Consider the following 20,119-nt stretch of genomic DNA (forward strand, 5'->3'; position numbering starts at 1 on the left):
CACCCTTCAGAATTGCCTTGAGGAGAATACAAGATCAAAGCTGATCCCTTGCTGGTGTTAGATTAACCTTGGAAATAGTGAGGAGACGAAATTAAGTTACTGACCTGTGATTTCTAGAAGGATGAGCATAATATTCTCATCTACAGAGCACTTTTTAAGTCAATCAACACAGAAAAATCTTTTGGCAAAAAAACAAAAGTAATTCCACAGATGCAGAAATTTGTCTAATTTGTATTTTATTGCATTATGAAAATAATACATTTTTGGCAAAGTAAGCTGGGCTCCAAGTTCAAATAATAAGAAAATCCTGAAGGAAATTTATTATTGGTTCACTATATTTAAATATATTCTCATCAATACACTATCATTCTTATTAGACTATTAATGCATTAAACTTAGTCTTGAACCACTTTCCCATATAAAATTTATCTAACGTCACTGCATTTATCCATTTTATTTCTGCCATCTATCTCACAAATAGCTGAGCATCCCTTTTGCCATGTACTTATGAAACTGTTCAGGGACTATAATTTGAAAGCCTACCCATAATTTAGTTCCTTTGGTTTTACAAGTTGTAAATCTATCCCCTCGCCAATTTTTTCATAAATACTATTTTAGCAGCTTTCATCAGAATTCCTTTACACCAGCACCTTTATATGAAAACTAGTTTATACTATATTATTTGAAAGTTAGTCTCTGACTTTAGATTAAAATGCATGCCTATCTACATTGGCAAAATAAAGCACTCTTATGAACCCAATACTTTGATAAAGCCAGTGCTTACATGGCCCAGTGTTTTGGGGGTTCTTTTCAAAGTAGCATGACTACTGCTCCAAATTGCCAACAATAGACTATTATTTTGCCCGCTTTCAAAGGTGAAGCCAAAACTTATCCTAACTTGAATTAAACAGACCACTGAGGGTGGGGAGGTGGGGATTCACTGATTATTGCATTCTACTATATTAGAACTACTTTCAGCATTTTCAAAACATAATGTATCCTTTTTTAGGGAAAAAAAAGTAAATAAAAACTAATGTTCACTTATTCCTCAATGCCTAATTAGTACTGATTATTATTTTATATCTAGGCAAAACAGCCTGCCCTAGGCTAGAAAGGATGAGTGAGGAAATGGCATTTTAAACCAATTCTTGGTTCTTGATTTAGATTCTTTGAAATAACTTCTGTTGGCCCACCACATTAAAGAAAAAATTGTTGTCAGAATGAACATTTTTGTAAATGTTAGAAATGTACCAATTACTAAAATAGGTCTGATATATTAATTAGAACAGTTATTTTTCTTTCTTAATTTATCTCCTGAGTGCACCTTTCCAAACTTAAGATAAAACTTCTCCTTCCCTGACAGTTACCAACACCTTTACAGCAGCTAAACAAGAAGTTTGTATCCAGGTTTAACCATGGAAGTATCTGTCCCATTCATCCTAACAGAGAAGAAGCATGATATATTCCATAAGTAAACCCAGAGAATTCTTCAGTTAACCTTGTGTAAACAGCAACAAATTTGATCTATGATCAACATTTGAAGACTAACAATAAACTAAAAATTAAAAAGCATATCTCTCATACAGAGTTAGGATAGCATTTTATACATTCATCATTATTTTACTTTATTTAATAAAGAGATGCATTTATCCTTGCAAAAACAGCAATTGCAAGTTTACAAGTTCACAGACCACAAAACCACGTTGCTTAATTTTAAAACTTAAAAGTTGACAAAGTAAATTGGTTATAATCAGTATATTAACAAATAGTCCATGGCACTACAGCTATTAAAATAAAAATATCAAAAGGTCATAGGTGCTTAAAGAATAGGTTTATTGACAATGCTTTCACAAAAAAATCCTAAAGGAAATTCCAAAATTTCTAAACTTAAAATGTTAAAAATTTGTTCTCATTGGCAAAATATCCCTTAACAAAAAAGTAAAATTTTACTATGAATGTCATATTTAACCTTGCTTCATTTCAACATTTTGAACGTTTATTTGTTATTAAACATATCTGTAGTTAGCAAATTTTGAAAATATAAAAAAATTTTACAATGTTTGATTTTCTTTTCTCTCTGGGAGACACTAATCAACGTGCAGTGTTTTTGTTTGTTTTTTAACTATCAAACATTCTTAAATAGATCCTCTGGCTGCTGTGAACCTGACAGACAAGACAGTCAGTACTAAGTACTCTACAAATATAGAAACTGAGCCAAATTATTCTGGTGTTTTTGTAAAGAAAATTTAAACAGACAAAATCCACAACCTGTGTTTTTCCCCAAATCATTCGTAAAGCATATGATATGGTATCACAAATTGCATCAACTTTTTATTCCATTTGTGTGTTTCAAGCATCTGAAACTAAAAAAAAAGGTATCCTTTTGTTTTGATAAAAATGTACTCGAATATTTTATAACATTAATATTTATTGCTTTATATGAATACTGTATTGAAAGCCCAAGCATTCAGTTTACACACAGAAATTATACAATTATATACCGCTTCACAAAGGCAGTGAACACATTACAATCTACAAAATCTACTTTACAGAAATTTAAAAATTCTAAATATCAAAAAGGTACAGTTGAAGAAACAGGTATAAATTTGGCAGCCAGTAATTTTGACTGGGAAGTTGCAGCTTGCATGACTTAATGGGAATCTGAAAACATTGAGTTGAGCAGTAGTTGTGCTTTGCGCTGATCTGAAAAATAGAACACTGGCTGTCGGACTAGCATGTTCAAAAATATTTAATTCACTTCAAAATGTCATACAAATGCTGTTGGTTTCTATGCACCCCTAGAACTTTCAATCATTTAGCTCAGGTACATTACTAAGGTAATATATTAATTCCTCCAGTACAATGGTGTGTCATACCAAATCCATTTGCATACTTTCAAATAATTTAGAAAGAAATGTGTAATATTCACAATGTTCATAGAAGCAAGCAAAAGGTCAAGTAACCTGCCCAGTTCTTCTGAGATGTTCTCACATCAGCTTTCTAAGCATTCACCCTACAAAATATTAAGCTAATGGTTGAAGACTGTTCTTAACATAAAGCAATTTTTTCTCATAAATAAACGAAGTCCTTTTAGTCAGGCACCTCAGAAGTGTACAAAAGGGCTGTAGTTTGAACAGATTTCTTGGAATGTGTTTAACCTGGTATTTTCAACAGTGTTAAAGATTTCCAGGGTTTCATAGGGGCCAGATTTTATTTGAATCATTCAGAAGTGAAAGAAATTGCCTTCTGAAAGAGGTGAACTCAATTATTTCCAATAGAAAAAGTATTCACTGTATTCATCTCTTATAGAAACAGAAAAATAGAACATTTTCCCCCTTAGAATAGTATATATATATTTATATGTATTTATGACTTAAGGTTCCATTGTACATAGTCAAACAATAAAATCTGGAAACCAGCATGAAACCCTATAATTCACATGTTAAAATGTTGAAACTATGACCAAAATATGAAAACTGCTAGAGCTGTCAGAAATAGACAAGACAAAAAGCTTTCTTGCATATGTATAAACTAAATGTGGTAATCTCCAAAAAGTTTGTCAAAATTATAATTATTACCTTCCAGTTTAAAAACTTTTATTCTAAATTAAAAAAAAAATCTATACACATACCACTGATTTGACCAGACCAAAAAGTCAGCGGTAAGCAGGACCTGAAGGAGCCGATATTCACAGTTCTTATGTGTAAAACTCTTTCAGGATTTATTCCATGAAGAATCATATTTTACAACCTGCTTCTCTTGTAAAACTAAAGGTCCACTTTATTACATAAAAGTTTTATACAGTGGAAAATCAGGGCCTCATGTAAAATACTGCATCTAAATAGGTTTCATAGTTAGTCTTGTTCCATAGGTTCTTCTGCAGCATCTGTGGCCTCATCACTGTTTTCCATTGGAGATTCTGATGGAATTTCTCGGGTTTCACTGGCATAGGTTCCTAAGTCTTCAGTTTCACTGCAATCAGCACCACTACTTACAGGTCTTGTGTTTTCACTGTCTTCAGAATGCAAATCTTTGTCTTCCTGAGATAGGACAGCTTCCTCCATTTGATTACTCTCCTCAGAAGTCTCTTCACTCACAGTTAAGGCCTCATCAGTCTCTTTTTCTTGATCTTTTCTTTCTGCAGTAATTTCTTGTGAGGTCACAAAAGATTCTAAAAATAATCAAAAATTATAAGTTATATTTGTATTTTCAAAAACTGCTACCCCAGTTAAAGTTATATTCATCTATACAATAGGCCAGACCATATCCTGAAACACTTAATTATAATCAGAAATACACCTAGCTCCAACATTGAAAATCAATTAGTAATCAAAATATGTGAATTTCCTCCTGCTATATCTAAATACCTTCCTCTTCTTCTTCCTCCTCCTCTTCCTCCTCCTCCTCCTCTTCCTCTTCTGTACAACGCTGTCTAGCAGAGCTGTTTCCTCTATCTTTATCCTGAGATGCAGAAGGCGTTCCTGTTTCTTCTACCACAGCTGAAGACATCTCACCAGGGGAACTCTGGCTGGTTGTGTCTCTGTCTTCACCTTCTGTGTCAAATTTGAGTCTTTTTACCTCGTGTCCCTCAGCTTCCACAGGATCTTCATCAGAGTGTTTATTTTTCATAGGACTCGCTTGGGTACCTTCTGATTCAGATGTTGATGAATCACTGTGTAAATTTTGTAAAAGCCTTTATTAGGCAATAAAATATTTGCCATCTTTACCACATTCTCATGTTTAAGATACAACCTTTTCTACTATTTTGCTGACAAGCTAATATATCTGGCAACAGAGGACTCTAGGAAGTCAACATCTCAGTGCCAACAGGACCCACTTTCTTTTTTACCGGCTTCCTCCCATAGGCACCTGTGCCATTTACTGTGTGAACCTCCTCTGCCTACTCCTTGTTATCTTTTTAAAATGACAAGTAGATTTATAAATAGATGTAATTCCTTAAATCTTAGCTCTCTGGATCACCATTAGAATATTTACTTGCTCCTACTTGCTCCTGTTTTAGACTCCAAAATGCATAGAGCTCAGAGCTGATCTCTCTCCTTGTTCATATCTTACTTTTGCGCATTTAGCACTAAAAACATTACACTATCCTGGAATCTAGTGGCAGGTTAACTTTGGTGAAAATACAGATATGTAAAGAACTGTATACAAACCTGTGGTTTTTCTCCTCAGTTAGTTGTAAATTTGACTCTTTACCTTCTGTGTTCTCAGGCAAACCATTTGTCGTCATAGGGGCTGACAAAGAAACCTTTGGTCGGTTTACTGGTCTGGGAGTTCCAGGACCATTAATGTTAGACCTATAATAGAGCACCATTATTGTTCTGATGAAAATTAATCCTTCCCCAGAAATACACACATGTAAATTCCCCAAAAGGTAATATGCTGAATTTTGTCTTCCAAATCTACATGTCAAGAAATGTTTTTTCTGTTTGCTGTGTGTACATTCCTGTCAGAAACCTATGTTTGAAAGGGCAGGGCCCACTTCCCAAAGTGGGGAAATGCTGTATTTTCTGTCACTAAAACCAACTTACCTCTCAGTATAACTTGGTGAGTTTCCAGGAAACATAACGCCATTCATCCGGTTTAAGCTGTTAGAACTGTTTTTCCTATGAGAAATGAAAACATTCTGTTATATAACAAAATGCTGTAATTCTTTAATTTTGGTAATGAAAAATATGCCTTCTAAAAAGAGGTAGAGGGTTTTTATAACAGTCAACATTTGGTTTTAATATACCTAGAAAAAAATATATCCATATTTCTCCCAAATGTGATGACATGACCTTAAAATGTATGGGCACATACAAATAGTCACGGCTAAAGGAAAGCCTTGACTAAGAGACATAATCTGGGGGATGTAGGAATAATATGGAAAAGCTGCATACTTCATAAGATAAACCCTAGCTTGTTTTACTAACCCTGAAGTTAAGTATTTTTTCTATTTTTCTCATTCCCCACCCACCCACCCTTTATATATTGTCTAATTACCCATGACAAATTCAGCAAACCAGCAAAATCTGAGTTACCAGAAAATTGAGCTGCCTTGCACTTTCCATCTTGGGATGCTCCTATAATTATATTCCAATATTTAAGTTTTGAAATTAAATTATCAAGGTCATCATATTATAGACATTTATGCACTTAAAGTGGGTAAAAAATATTTTTGTTGCCTTTCTTTTAGTTACTCTTGTTTTTTGTCTTTTGCCAATAGGTACAGTAGATTACAGGGGCACTTCACTTTAAAATTGTTATATTCCAGAAAGAAGTTTGTAAAGCAAATTAAATCTAATCAATTACTTCAATGTTGTCCCTAAGGTAGACTCTTTCTTTCCTACCAAACCTTAGAATCTAGCAGTACTTCAGCCATAAAGCAGAGAGTTAAGGTATAAGGTGCTCATTACCCAAACTCTTAACAATCATCCATCCCCTGGGACAAGGGTTCTTAATCTTGGGTCAACTTGTTCTTTAAATATTTTGATTTTAAATATTTTGGTAACTAAATTTTAATAGATTAAGCTCCTTTTTAAATCTCATATTTTATGTTATACATTTGAAAATGAGATCTATGACACACGCAAAAAAAGGCAAAGATTTTTTGCCTTAGGGGTATCTTGGAACAATGGTGTCTAGGTTTAGGGGGGATTGCTTCTCCCTGGTTTCACAAGCAGCATTTCATCTGTCAAACTTTGAATAAATCAACCATGGAGGCTCCATACTTTAAGATGGACAAAGACAACATTATTCTGCTTGAATTGGCCATGTCTGCCACACAACAGGAAAACTCACCTCTGAGAGAGCAGCAAATGCCCAACATGCAAGTAGAACAAGTGGAAAATTGATCCCCTCCTCTCAGAGCTTTTGCTCCAGAAACCAAGAAATCCTCCGTACACTAAACAAATCCTAAACCCCACCTCCTTCAATTCCTAAATTAGAATCTTTGTAGAGTAGATTTTCATAGATTAAGATTCATAGGTATCTTCTATTATAAAAGAATTTGTTCAGGGAACATAAGCAGCTTGAGAACACGAAAAATAAAAAGGTTAGAAAATATAAGCTAGATCAAATTTTACTATATTATATAGATTCATAAGTCTGAGGTTTTAATATGTTTAACCCACTGGCACTGAAAATACAATTCCACTAAAAACTACCTTTCTGACGGGAGACATCACAAAAACAAACCAAAAAACCACCCAAATTAATGAGGCTAGGGTGAAGAAGCAGACATGGGAGCATAAATTCCACAATGTTAAAAAAGAAAAGAGTACTTTTAAAGCTATTACAAGAATTTGTATACTTACTCTGAAGATGGATATACACAGCTAACAACCATCACATTCTGCAACAACAAAAATTGGTAATTTAGTACTAGAATAAGACCATGTCATGTTGTTTAGTCATTCTTACTGTCACAACCATCCTGAGGTAAGGTCTTTGTTCCTGCTATTTTACTAACAAAGAAAAGGTGATATATAAAGATATTAATCAAAACCCCAAAGTCAGGGCCAAAAATCAAGCTTTTCCCCAACCATAACAATTACTATAATTTGTTTCTTGGAAACAAAACCCATCAAATTTTCTTACCCTAAATATTGCCAATTTCTACTAAAGTTCTATTTCAATGTTCCATCATGGTGTGAAGGTGACTCTAGGTTTTCAAAGACTATGCAGTAGAAGACAATCTCTGGCAGCTCCTACATCAACCTAGAAAGGCATTGATGGAAGGAGTATTCTCAGCAGAGAAATCATGGATCTTTTAATGTAATGAATACTTTGGAAGTCTAACACTGGTAGGGAAAAATGCTGGCAATGACGTCCCAGAGGAAGAGGGTAGGCACTGACGATAAATTTGCCTAAGCAGAGCAGGAAAACTGATAGCACTGCTAAATGTAATTCCCTTCAGTTTGGGACCTGATAAACCATAGAGAAGGAAACGGGATATGTGGATGGGGTAGTGGAGGGTGAGTAGGGTTGTGGTAGAAGGAGCTATTATGGAGCCCTATAAACCATTAAAGCCTCAAATCCCTGTTAATTTAGAGGTACTGATGGACCAAATGATTTTAATTCAATTTTAATCAGAATCTTAAGATCAATTCTGAATGTATTTAATAATACGTTCCCAAATAAAGTTACTACAAATAAGGATTGACATATTACTAGATATAACGGATAAAGTAAAAGGACAATTTTAACAAACTCCTAACAAAACAGTTAGACCAAATCTCTCTCAATATCCCTTGGTCAACCCTATTTTTCTACAGATATAATCCAATTCAATTAGGGAAAAAAATACCTTTTCTACTCCTCTGAGAAATTTGTCTGTTCCTGTATAGTTCCTCCTTGGATCTGTTAGCAATTCACAAAGTCGCTGAATAGTAAAAGGAATACTGTAATAGAATACAATTTTATAATTAAGAAATTGTGTTATTAATATGCGAGAGAACTGTGAGCATTAAGTTATGGACTAAGTTTTCATTGACAGTATGTCCCAGAGTAATTTAACATAGCTGTGGTTTTTAGTGATAGTATTAATAAATGGCATCCTTTAATTACTTCAAAAAAGCAAACTATCCCCACTTCCACCTCATCTTCCTTACCTAAAAGAAAATACTACTTAAATGAGCACAGATAAAAATATTCTAAATTTAAAGTAATTTCAAAACATAGGGATAAATTAAAGGATTATCAGAAATATAAGCAGTCCTGTACCTACCTCACAGGGATGTTGTGAGGATCAAATGAGACAACATATACAGTGTTTATTTAGCACAGTACCTGGCACAAAGTGGACATTTAATAAACCCTTATTCCTTTCTCTTCCTCCCTTATAGACCAAGGTACCTAGCAGTAAGTTTTATATTTTAAAGTTTTAAACAAGAACTTTGAGAATTATCAACAGTGGCCAGTCATTTCATTCTAAAAATTAAACCCTCTAGTACTTTACCTTAGCCAAGAGCTCTCCTGTAAGTCTAAGAAAATGGTGATTTTGTTTTCTGTAGGACAAGCTTTAAAGGTAAATTACTCTTGACTGCAAAGAATGCACTACATATAATTCTATCCTTATAATTTCAAATGGAATTACTTCTTTCATACCTAAAAATATTTTAACACAATCATAAGCATGATTACGTGCACCCCCCCCCAAAAAAAAACTGACAAGGATCTATTTGTGTCCCCAAATTAGCAAATATATTGCAATATTATTTGTAACAGAATATTACACTAATACACTTAAGTCCTACACAGAAGGACTTGTCCAGGGTCACACAGCTAGTAAGTGTCAAGTGTCTGAGGCCGGATTGGAACTCAGATGGTCCTGAATCCAGGGCCGGTGCTCTATCCACTGTGCCACCAGCCGCCCCCTGTATTGGTTATTCTTAAAAGACCCACCTAGCTCAAAATATGAAAAAGTTCATCAGAAAAATGACCAACTAGAGAGAAATTGAGGGTGGCAATAGCAACTCATGAATATAATCTATTAAGGTATAACATGATGGCACTCTGAACCAATGAAGGAAATACTGATATCCATGGAAAAAAATGTACTGATTCACAAAACTTACTGGAAATACAGTTAGACACAAAGGTTTTATTTCAACAGAGAAACAAAACAACTCCCAACATGAGTCCCCTATCACATTGAATTTCAGTTCAGATACTAAGATCTGTAACATGACAAGATTTTAAATTATATTTTGCCTATGTACAGAGGTAAAAAATTGTAATAGCTACAAAACTTTGCCCTTTAAAAGTATCTGCTACACAAATGTCTACATCTCTACTACAGTTTAACAGTACATTCTCTTATAATCATTACAATATGAAAATGAAAAGAATTTAAATCTGAATTAAGACAACCAAAAGAAATTAGATAACAATGAAACACAAATGTTCATCCATACAAAATGAGGCAGTTTTAAATATAATGAAGTATATTAAAACATTTTAAAAACATAATATTTAAAGTAATTATTCTCTAAAGGAAATAACTGAATATGTACTTAACTTTTTAAAAAATATAAGCACTAACAATGCCTGGCACCTAAGTAAAACATATAATGTCTATTTTTGAAGGGTATGGTGACTTTAAGGCAAGTTATTCATCAAAAATTAAAGCATTCTTTTAGTCACCAAACAGGTAAACAATGCCAAGAAAATTGGTTTTCGAAATTGGCATATCCTCTGAACTCTAACTAAAAATATAGTTGTAGTTCAAAAGATGAGGCATATACTGAATAAGTTGACAGTTACCCTTTAAAATCTGTATCCCAAATACATTAGCCTAAATAACAGGCATAACAGATTCACTTTTCTGCTGGACAAGCCAATCCTTTGTTTTTCTCCTTTTTGTAGAAACTGAAGTAAACTTTAAAAATTAACTCAGAAGGAGTGGTTAACTAGCCAGATACATCACTACTGCATTTTCTCTCAAAGCAACATTATAAGGACCAAAAGAGAAATAACTATTACATTATTATTACCATAAACTTTTCCTATTAAAATGTTAAAAGGGAAAATATTACTCATATTTGTTCTTGAAGTCCTCAGGTTCTGCTATTTTTCTGCATTTCAAAAGCACCAACAGCACTTTACCTTATGCCCAGGAGATGGCAGCATATATTTTTCTTTTCCTCAAGGCCAAAAAATTTCAAAGAAAATGTTGTTTTACTTTTTGTAAAGATGTCTTTAATAAACTGACTGAGAAAAGGATCTAAGAGAGATGTAACTAAGAAATTGTGATGTTAAATTCAAAGAGTTGGCAATCTTTTACCCAGAAACTTATTTTTGCAAGTAAGCAAGTGATAATCTTATATGACCAATCCAAATATACGACATTTGGTTTAATTATGGAAAAGGCTTGCACACTCCATTAATCTCCATTTAAGATACTTGGCAAAATGCCCTACCCTAACAAAAACATTAGCTATATCTCTACAAAAAGTTAATATATTTGCTCAATAATATTAAGTAAGATTAACAGAAGGATAATTAGGATAATTTTTTTTTCCTACTGATTATTTGCTTCCAGAGAATCATCCTAGGTACTGGGGGAGGTAACAATGGATTATGGGTAAAAGAAATAACCCCAGTCCCCTGAACAAAATTAAAATGGAAACGTATCAATTCTAATCAAGATTTTTCCCCCCCAAATTAGGAAAGGGAGTGCTGTTATGCTGTTACAGAAAAACTATAAATAAGGTCAAGTTAAGTAGCAATTTCATTGATGTTTATTTTTTTGGAAAATGGATGTGATACTTAAATCAGAGAAAATAGGTAAAATGTTAAGTATAGCCAAAGTAGTACCTAGAAATCATAGGGCTCATCCTAAGCCTTTATGCACAAAATAGGGCACCAGCAGACAAAAGAAATAATTGAAATAAAACACTCATTTTAAAATCAAAAGAATATATAGTTCTTGTTCAATCCTTTATTTTCCACTCCCCCTGCCAAACAAAACACCAAAAAATCCCACAAACAAACCAATTTTCAAATAATTGAGAATCTAATATGCCTTAATAAATTGTTACATAAATTTCCAGAAATATTTGGTCCACACATGAAAAAAAAAATTCCTTGAGAAATTTAAAAATAAATTTTAAGGTTCAGATCTTTATAAAAACCCCAAAGTAATTTAAAAATTACAGCTTAATTTAAATCACATTAAACAATACAGACCACAGCAAATTACTGGGAAAAAAAAAACCTTCCCAAACTTCAACCTTAGGAAAACTCTTGTTTGATAAAAGATCTCCAATATATAATATAGAAAACTATGTAAGAGTAAAATGAAATTTAAAATATATTGGAAACCTGAATTAAACTATAAATAGTGCCAAAAAAAAAGGGGAGGGGGCGGAGAAGAGAAGAAAATATTATATAAAGTTAGATGAAGCCAGTCTCTAGCTGATCCCTAACAATAAGATTTCACAGAGGGGGGAAAAAACCCTCTCCAATGCATCTAACAATGTTATGTTTTAAAGTTGCAGCAGAAATGGTTTAATTGAAAAATATGTCAGTTAAGTTTCAAATCCTAATCATTCTTAATAGGTACAAACATGCATTCAGGTTGGAAGGACTAAAAAAAAGCAGAAATATAATCTATGATATAGTTAAAGCTTTGAATTTATTTGCCACTGGGGAACCCATGACTGTGCTTAACTACCTTATAGATAAATGAGCTTAGCAACAGAAATTTCTTACACTCATTATGTATTCAACCAAATTTAAAAATCAAGAACACAAAATATTTCCTTGTAAGTTATTTAGTCCCCATTCTCTCTACAAAAGGTAAAAATGAAAATGAGAAATTATTTGGAGGAACCTCGGTTTAGGTGATAGGATGAGTCAAGAAGCCCTGAATTCAGGTCCTACAAATGACACACATCATGAAACTGAGAAAAATCATTGAACTTTTCACTGCCCTCAAGCATTCATAAGCCTTAAAGTTAGAGGAGAATTGCCAACACATTGGAAATTCCCTAAAGATAATGAAAACACATTGCTGGGCAAAGCTCCCTACACGAGAATAAAGTAGGCACTATTGTCTATGCAAGGAAACTTGTCTCTTCTATATGAGAAGCCAGATTCAGCCCTTCTTCAGGGCCATTAGCTCCCATTAGAGATAAAAAAGAGCAAAGCAACCTCTGGACCAAATAACTCATTCTGCCCACTCAGAGTCATTAACACAAAGCTCTGAACAACTGGACATCTCCTAATGCTTTTTTTTTTTTAAACCATTCCCTGGTTTTTAGGGACTGACAGTGACCAACAATTATATCATGAAAAGTAAAAATAAAAGCCCTATGACATCCATCAAAGCTTTTCAAGTCAAGGCACTCTTAGGGCCTCTCTATGAAGTCTAATTTCTTCTTAATTTGCTCTATCAAAAACTTAAATTAGTTTATTGCTCCTTCTTCATCTTTCCATTTCAAGAATTCTAGAAGTAGAGCAAAACCGGTGAAAATAAACCACACTAACCAACTAATTACCTTTTCCTAGAGGACTTAATAAAAACCAAATAAAGCCAATTCTCACTTATCTATGCTGAAGAAAAAGCATAGTGTAAATAAATGGAATGTAAAGCAAACATTTTAGTTACTACTTACAATGGCTTCACTGTAAGAGCAATTAAAGAGAAAAATTAACAATTTAATTTCTACTCTTCTATCTTTACCTCCAATCCCATGACTAGAGAAGGAGTATGGGAGAGGGGGAAATGAGAAAGATACTGAAACAGTTCTTGGACAGGCTAAAAAAATCAGGAGAAAGAAGATCCTTTTCTACCTACAATTAAATTTTCCTTCTTTTATAAGACATTTTCACTTTTGTTCTTATGTATTTTTAAAAACAAAAACTAGCTAATAATGGTATTTTCTTTAATAGTAAAAAAAAATCAAATGTTTTTGTGCATGCTCCAAATATGGTTCCTATGTTATATATTTCCTTCATATTTTATTCAATAAATATTTACTGAGCACCTATAATGTACAAAGGTACTACAAGTAAGGAGGTATCTACATGTCTTACTGGCAAAGATACATGGCAAATCAACGAGTTACTTAGGTACAATCGGAGTAAAAGAACTTTGGGGAAGAATCGTAAAGCTGTAAGAAAGGACACAAGTAATACAGCAGCTACTTTTAAAATAAATTAGAATCGTTGAGTTAGAGCTGGGAAGGGCCTTGGAAATTAACAGATGAGGACACTGAGGCTGAGGGAACATAAATAACTAGACCAAAGTCACCTGGGTAACATGGCCATGCCAGCATTCAAACCTAATACCTCTGACTCCAAACCAAGCACTCTTTCTACCACACCACACATGCAGATTCTTGGGGTGTATAATTGGTTTATAGTTTTAAAATAACCACCACAGTAGAACAAGAATACAATACAGATCTGTGGCTTTTTAGGGATGAATGGATTACATAAATACTATTGTTTCCCATAAAAAGATATGTAGATGCTACATTATGTCTGACATGGATACGTTGTAGACAGCTTAAGATCTAATGGCTAAAAAGCAGCTTTCTCAAATAAGCAAAACAAAGAGTTAAGAACTGGTTGTATTCATAACTTTTAAATGGAGGGGGGAAATTTTTTTTAACTGCTATCAACACAGTCTTGACCCCTATCCATTCAGAAAGTACCTTTCCCTTTCTATTAACTCAACAAGTCTTATGAAACTAGCATATCCCAAATAAAGAACAAGTCTAGGGGGCCACAAGCAGATGATTATAAAACTCCCACTATGTCCAAGGTTCTTAACTCAGATTCAGGGAGTCTATGAACTGAGATGGGGTGGGCGGAATGACATCTTTATTTCAATAAGTGATTTCTTTGGTAATTCTGTTATTTTATTTAATGCATTTTAAAATATTCAGAGAAGGAGGCCTCCATAGGCTTCACTAGAAAGGTTATATATATCCACTTACTGATCTTAAAAAGAACGAGAGAGGAGAAAGAGAAAGAAAGAGGGAGGGGGAAGAAAGAAAGATAGAGGGAATATGTATTAGGGGAGGAGTCTTTACAAAATGATCTTATCACTTTTTAAAAAATATTATCACCTGGGGCAGCTAGGTGACGCGGTGGATAGAGTTCAAATCCGACCTCAGACACTTAACACTTATTGGCTGTGTGAACCTGGGCAAGTCACTTAACCCCAACTGCCTCACTAAAAAAAAAAATTTTTTTAATTAAAAATATATTATCACTGTTGCCTTAATTTCTTTTAATTTTCAGTTCTGGTGCTTCTACCTGAAGGGACAGGTAACATAATGATGCGTGCCAAGTAAAACAATTCATATAGAGAACTGATTAAAAATAGCAACTGTTAGTTTCTGGAGTATGGATGACACTTATTTCCTTATATTTTTAAAGATGTCCATAAATTAATTTTGAAACATAAGAAATATAAGCAGAACTTTTGGTTTAAAAAAATATTGTTCTTCAATACAAATTCACTTGCATGTGAAAACTTAAAAAAGTATACATGTTCTCATTTCCAAAGGGAGGGGAAGCTTTTTTTAAAATACAGAAATCAATGTTAAAAAAATTAGTGGACAAACCACAGAATTGGATGTTTGTGTTTAAGGTTGGTTTAGAATAAACCAAAATGCTTCTTAATAAACACACACAAAAAATCAGAATAAAACCAATGAATGGCTCGTTTTTGAAGAGTACTGTAAAAACACAAGACTCACAAAAATAAATCCCAAGAGGTAAGGAAACCAACAGAGACAAACTTGATGACAAATAAATTTTAGACAAAAATTAAAATATTAAAGTCCTCAAAAAAAATCATAAGGTATCAAAGACAAAGACTTTGGTTCTACCCGGTTAAACACAAACGGGGGGGGGGGGGGGGGGAAGGAAGGTCATATGGTTCCTAACTGAAATCAAAAAGTGGCTATACAAAAGTCCAAACTATTTTAGAACTGAGTTATATATGTCATTATTTTAACTATAAGATAAATTCAGAAATTCAAAAAGAAAACAATCCTTTTTCTCCATTATATCCCAGAATCCATTAAGTATTTCACAGATTAATTTTGTGTTATGTCAGTTCAATTTCATAGCAGTTGTACACCTTTCAGACCTGATTACTTTGAAATGTTCAAAAAGCAGGTAGTGATTTGCAATAGCACATAACTTCAGAGTTTAACAATAACGAGCAAAATGAAACTTAAAACATTTCATCTTATCTCAGTTTTTCAAAATCATGATATACAGTCTAGTGAATTTAAAAGCTGAATTGCTATGAAACAAATGCTCATATTTTTTCATAGGCAGCTATTCCAGGAGGAGAGGTTCATCTTCTAATTCATAGTTTTCATTGGTTTCTACTTTTGAAGGCAATATTAAAACGTTATATTTTTCTAGTGTAAGAATCAGTTTTTATGAATATAAAATATTAAGTTTTCATTCTTTCTAGAGATATATTTTCAAGAGTTAGGGGTTTGTACCCCTTCCCATCTCACCCACCTCTGCTACCACTAAAATGTAATCTGGAGATAGCTTTGAAACAAAAAACAAAAGATGATTAATGACAAGACAAACTATAATTTTTTTAACAAACATAAGAGTTCAGTGAAGATCAGTGCTGTAATCAAAGTCTCAACATTGTTTATTACCTAAAAACATTAAGGACATTTATGCTCCATCAACCGTTCTCACAGAGGAAAACCCTTTTAATAACTACCCCAGGGTTTGAACATAACAGTTTTATAACTCATCATAACTAATATTTTAAAAACATAAAGGAACTATCTATTTGTTAGTGGTGAATATAATTCTGTACAATTAAAATTCCTAAATACTTTTGCTATTTCACAAAACCTTTTAAATTGCTATTATAGATAATTATTTAAAATTTCAATACCAAATAAGAGAGAAGACATCCATTTTTTAAAAATCAGCTTTATTTTAACAAAATACGGTTTCAGTGAAACTTCTCACAAAGCAGCAAATGGTATGTGTAATGTGCTTTTTTAAAATGAGATTAAAATCTGCCACCTTCCAGAAAAGTTACACTGGACAATTTTAAAACACAATTAATAAAATGTTTAATATTAACTTTGCTGTTAAGGAACTTTTGCAATTTACAAATATGTGACTATTATTAGTAAGCTATAAGTTCTATACAATCTACAAAAACATTAAAGAGTTACAGTACCATTTAGGAATAAAATCCTTTAAGTTAAATACAACTTAAATACTTCTTTCTATTTATGCTGTTGTTGCATGAATACATTTTGTAAAATCTAACTTTATTAAAAAGGTCATGATGTGTTTGGAGAAGAAAAATGAGGTAATTGCAAATATTTTAAAATTAAACTGTACATTAGCTCAAAACTACTTATAGGACAAGACTCAAAAAGATGTCATTAACATTTGTTTTTAAATATAATTCACACATTTTGATGTTCATATGAGGTCACTCATGTGAAGTTGCTCTAGGGAGCAAAAACTAGAATTTTAAATGGCAAGTATAATCAAAAAAATAGACATAGCAAAACGTAATGAAACAGTTAACATTTTATTATGAATTCAATGTTTAAAATAGTATTTTAAAAATGCATACCCATTGAATCCAGTGACAATTTTCAGAATTCTTTCCTTCATTTCATCAAAGGGAATATATTCAACATTAGGGTTAGGTGGACCTCTTGGTTCAGGAGCTGACGTTCTGAAATCATCCATTACTTTCTCCAATTTGAAAATAAAATAGCCTTTAAATTGGGACCACTGAATCCTATAAGTTTAAATTAAAAAAAAAAGACCAATTAAAATACAGTATCTTTATAATTCTTTACTATGGATAAAACTGCATGTTGTCAGTGATTCAACACAAATGTTGACAAAATAACAAGGAGGAAATGATAATGATGTCTTCAAAGACAAGTAAAATGGGGGCTGCTAGGTGGCGCAGTGGATATGGATAGAGCACCGGCCCTGGAATCAGGAGGACCTGAGTTCAAATCTGATCACAGACACTTAACACTTACTAGCTGTGTGACCCTGGGCAAGTCACTTAACCCCAATTGCCTCACCCCCAAAAAAATTTTTTTTAAAAGACAAGTAAAATGCAGCAACCCAGTCCAAACCACTTTGGCCAGGTTGGACTACAGTCCAACAGTTGGCTACAGCCGTTCCTTTCAAACTCTGAATATACTGAAATTCTGACTCAGTGGTCCAAATTGCTTCAAATCAGGTCATACTGCTCCAAATAATTTTTAATAATTGTAAAATCACCAATGGGAATGTTTAGTAATACTAAGCAGCAACAAAATTAACTAAAATGTTTAAATTTAGCTAATGTGTGGTAGAGAAAGTAAATTATATAATCTATAAATTAATCCACAGGGACTAGTTAATCACTAAAACAAGCATATTTTGTTTTATTCAACAAATGTTTCTGAAAATATATGCATAAAACTAATTCTGGCAAACTCTACAAACTATGGTGTCACTTAGTACCCCATATAGTCTTACCACGTTGGACACATTTTACTTAAAAAAAAAAAAATAAAGGGAGTATATCATATAATATGAAACCTGAAAATGCACTGAATGCTAATCTACAATCTCCATTCAGCAACTTTACACTGCCATCTCCCCCCTAATTTTGTACCATCCTCCCCCCAACCTCTGTCCCTCCCCTCCAGGCCTCCAAATGGAAGACTGTCTCACATCAGAGAACTCCCTAGTGGTCCTTTCCATGAACCAAAGATAAAATGATTAATACAAACGTGTGAAAGATATGTAAAAAAAATATTTTTGTTGTTGCTTAAACAATTTCACTAAGCATCTGGAAGGGAATAAAAATAAGACAGTTTGAGATTAAGCCTATATTTAGAATGCCTTAATATAAACAAAATCTTTGTCTCTTTCCAATCCATTGAGCCACTCTTTTCTCATAAAGCACAGTCAGAGAGGCATCAAATACTCAATCTGCTTCTGAGTGACCTTAGGCCAAGTCACTCGATTTCACTATGCCTCAGTTTCATCTGTAAAAGGAGGGGATTGGACTAGAACACCAATAAGGTCCTCTCCGACCCTAAATTTATGCCCCAATTACTCTTCCAGCTCTAAACACTTATGATGCTATGTATAGAGGTACTGCTGAAGGAAGAAACTGAGACCTACATTTCAATTATTCCTACTACTCTCATACTATATAAATCCTAACAAGTAAATGAGGATGAACGTCACCAGCTGCTCCAATTTTTTTCCTTATCCTATGAAGTCAAAGGGGGCCAAAATAATTTAATAATAATAATAATAATAATAATAATAATAATAATAATAATAATAATAAGGTAATGTAATGAAGTAGAAAGAGCACTGGATTTGGTAGACCAAGGACATGGATACAAAGTCCAGTCCGGTTGTTCTACTTTACTCTATGTGTGTCCTTTTGGCAAATCACCAGACTAACTTCGCTGGGCCTCAATTGCCTTGCATTTAAAAATCGAGGGGTTTGAACAAGATTATTTCTAACATGCCTTATAACTCTTAAGTGAATAATACTATGAATTCCTGTAATCAAATCCTGAATATTATATTACAGTTTCTGATTAATCTTCAGCAGGCTACAGATCCTTAATTTTAAGCAAACTTTTGAATATGCCAAGCTTTGAAAAGACTTTTAAAATAGGATTCTTGTAGTAAATCCGTTGTAAATGGCAGAAATCTTTTACAATGTGAATAGCTTCGTCTGTTTTATAAATTAGGATTTTTGTGTATAGGTTTCTTATTACAAAACTATCAATCTTTGCATTAAATAAATATGGTGTCGTCTTTCTAAAAAGCATCAAAAATACTTAGATAACTCTAAGCTACACAGAACTTTTATATAAAGATCTGCCTTAGGGAAACTTATACTTGGTACTCTTATCAAGTACAATTAAATAACCCATTCCAGAGCATTTAAAGCTTTTGTGTGAAATTCAATAAAAGAACATGAATTTAGGGGGCAGCTAGGTGTCGCAGTGGATAAAGCATCGACCCTGGATTCAGGAGTACCTGAGTTCAAATCCAGCCTCAGACATTTGACACTTACTAGCTGTGTGACCTTGGGCAAGTCACTTAACTCTCACTGCCCTCCCCCCCCCAAAGAACATGAATTTATAATATCATTTATTTATATATTAAAATGTATGTATGTGTATACACACATATATCTATGTCCACTGCATACGCGCACGCGTGCGCGCGCACACACACACACACACACACACACACACACACAATAATGAATATAGTCAGAGGCAGCATGAAGTTGCGAACTGGAACATACAAGGCATGTGGGCAAGTAATTTAACCTCTCAGTACCCTAAGGAAATTTCAATGGTCATAATTTCTGATCTGCATTGGTAAAGGAAGTTTCCATACCTCAAGAAACCTAGCCTGAGGAGTTGCAAGATTCAGATCTTCCCCTCTGTTCTGTACCCCCAGCCCCCAAATCCAACGTATAATTAGCTCAATGGACTGGAAAAGGCACCAAATATGAGGGTCTGGAGTCCCAGCTCTCTCACTTGGTCTTCTGAGGCTCCATTTTCCTTTTCCTACTTGATGTTCCCTACACATTCCACTGAGATCT

At 33.4% G+C, this 20,119-nt stretch overlaps 1 protein-coding gene across 1 annotated transcript in view; it reads right to left on the reverse strand.

Annotated features, from left to right (window-relative positions):
• Positions 1 to 228: 228 nt before the first annotated feature.
• Positions 229 to 20,119, reverse strand: part of PPP4R2 (protein phosphatase 4 regulatory subunit 2) — a 59,174-nt gene continuing 39,283 nt past the window's right edge. The window contains exons 3-9 of the mRNA XM_043966998.1: positions 17,099 to 17,269; positions 8,309 to 8,402; positions 7,317 to 7,354; positions 5,550 to 5,624; positions 5,172 to 5,315; positions 4,368 to 4,672; positions 229 to 4,171 (exon numbers count right to left, since the gene is read on the reverse strand). Coding sequence (XP_043822933.1) covers positions 3,855 to 4,171; positions 4,368 to 4,672; positions 5,172 to 5,315; positions 5,550 to 5,624; positions 7,317 to 7,354; positions 8,309 to 8,402; positions 17,099 to 17,269 — 1,144 coding nt within the window. The 3' untranslated portion in view covers positions 229 to 3,854. The remainder of the gene's footprint in view (positions 4,172 to 4,367; positions 4,673 to 5,171; positions 5,316 to 5,549; positions 5,625 to 7,316; positions 7,355 to 8,308; positions 8,403 to 17,098; positions 17,270 to 20,119) is intronic.

The sequence above is a fragment of the Dromiciops gliroides genome, chromosome 1 (assembly GCF_019393635.1).
Source record: "Dromiciops gliroides isolate mDroGli1 chromosome 1, mDroGli1.pri, whole genome shotgun sequence".
Classification (NCBI taxonomy): Eukaryota; Metazoa; Chordata; class Mammalia; order Microbiotheria; family Microbiotheriidae; genus Dromiciops; species Dromiciops gliroides.